This window comes from Dipodomys ordii, unplaced genomic scaffold (assembly GCF_000151885.1).
Source record: "Dipodomys ordii isolate 6190 unplaced genomic scaffold, Dord_2.0 Scaffold426, whole genome shotgun sequence".
Taxonomy (NCBI): Eukaryota; Metazoa; Chordata; class Mammalia; order Rodentia; family Heteromyidae; genus Dipodomys; species Dipodomys ordii.
The window spans coordinates 34258-35418 of record NW_012267642.1 but is presented as its reverse complement, the minus strand read 5'-3'; the positions used below and the strand labels follow the sequence as shown (position 1 = coordinate 35418).

Sequence of the window (1161 nt, the reverse complement as noted above, 5' to 3'; positions counted from 1 at the left end):
GTGCAAAAACAAACAAACAGACTGTGTACTATTGCACTCACATACAAGGCCCAGAAAAGCCCAAGTCCTGGTGTGATAAGAGAATGATGGGGCAGGTGGCAAGCAAATCAATATTCGGTTGTCATGGACAGTGGAGACTTATTAGATGACAAAATACTGGCACTGAGTGAGCTATGATTCAAATACACTAAACACTGCTTATCCATATCAGATTGCATGCCTGAGAAAGTTTATATCCCTAAGGTCTATGTTACATATGTTTTACCATTATCTATGTGTGTGTATGCATGTGTGTGTGTGTGTGTGTGTGTGTGTGTGTGTGTATACATAATATTGTGAATTCAGATAGAAATGAGTGACCTCTGCTTTTCTTTCTGCCCCAGGAACCCATTGGTTGATTGAGGTTCTCTCTCTGATTCACACCAAGGGGGATCCCAACTGGATTCGATCTGTGCCCACAGGTCTTCGTTCCCCATGGATTGAGAATGAAGTTGGATTCCAAACAATAAAAGACAGGAAGGAGGGTCCCCCCCTCATCACCTCCCACCTCCCCATCCAACTCTTCCCCAAGTCTTTCTTCACTTCCAAGGCCAAGGTCAGTGCTCAGTGCCCAATAACTGTTCCATCAAGGCCTTTTCCTCTTAAAAATGCACATACCAAGCAGGTCTGGCATTCTCCCTCTGTAGTTCATGGAGGACCCCAGACTCTCCTTCATGAATTGAGGGTCCTCAGACCAAACAGGGTCCAAGATGTGGACCATGGTTATGTAATCCCTGCCAGATAAACTGGATGACTAACTGAAAGACTAACCAAACTGTGTTTTAAGTGGATACCCAGATCTCATGCAGTCATCCCAGCTAAAAAGGAGACTGAGATCTAAGGATCAAGATCAGAAGTCAGACCAAGTAGGAAAGGCCAGGTGATTCTTATCTCTGATGAGCTATCAAAAGTACAGCCAGAAGTGGAGCAGCAGCTCAAGTGGTAAAGCACCAGCCTGAGCACAAAAACACAGGGACAGCACATAGGCCCTGAGTAAAAAAAAGAAAAGAAAAACATGACACCATGTCATGTGACCTGGTGTCAGTGGCCTGACTCTGAAGGCTGTGCAGTGAATAAACACCTGGTGCTCATGGCCAGATCAGACCAGGAGCCTTTGTCCCG

The 1161-nt window shown here is 45.4% G+C and overlaps 1 protein-coding gene across 1 annotated transcript in view; it reads left to right on the top strand.

Moving 5' to 3' along the window:
• The window catches only part of LOC106001796 (bile salt sulfotransferase 1-like), an 8359-nt gene that overhangs the window by 1166 nt on the left and 6032 nt on the right, over positions 1 to 1161 (top strand). Inside the window, exon 2 of the mRNA XM_013036773.1 lies at positions 384 to 595. Within this exon, the coding sequence (XP_012892227.1) occupies positions 384 to 595 (212 nt within the window). The remainder of the gene's footprint in view (positions 1 to 383; positions 596 to 1161) is intronic.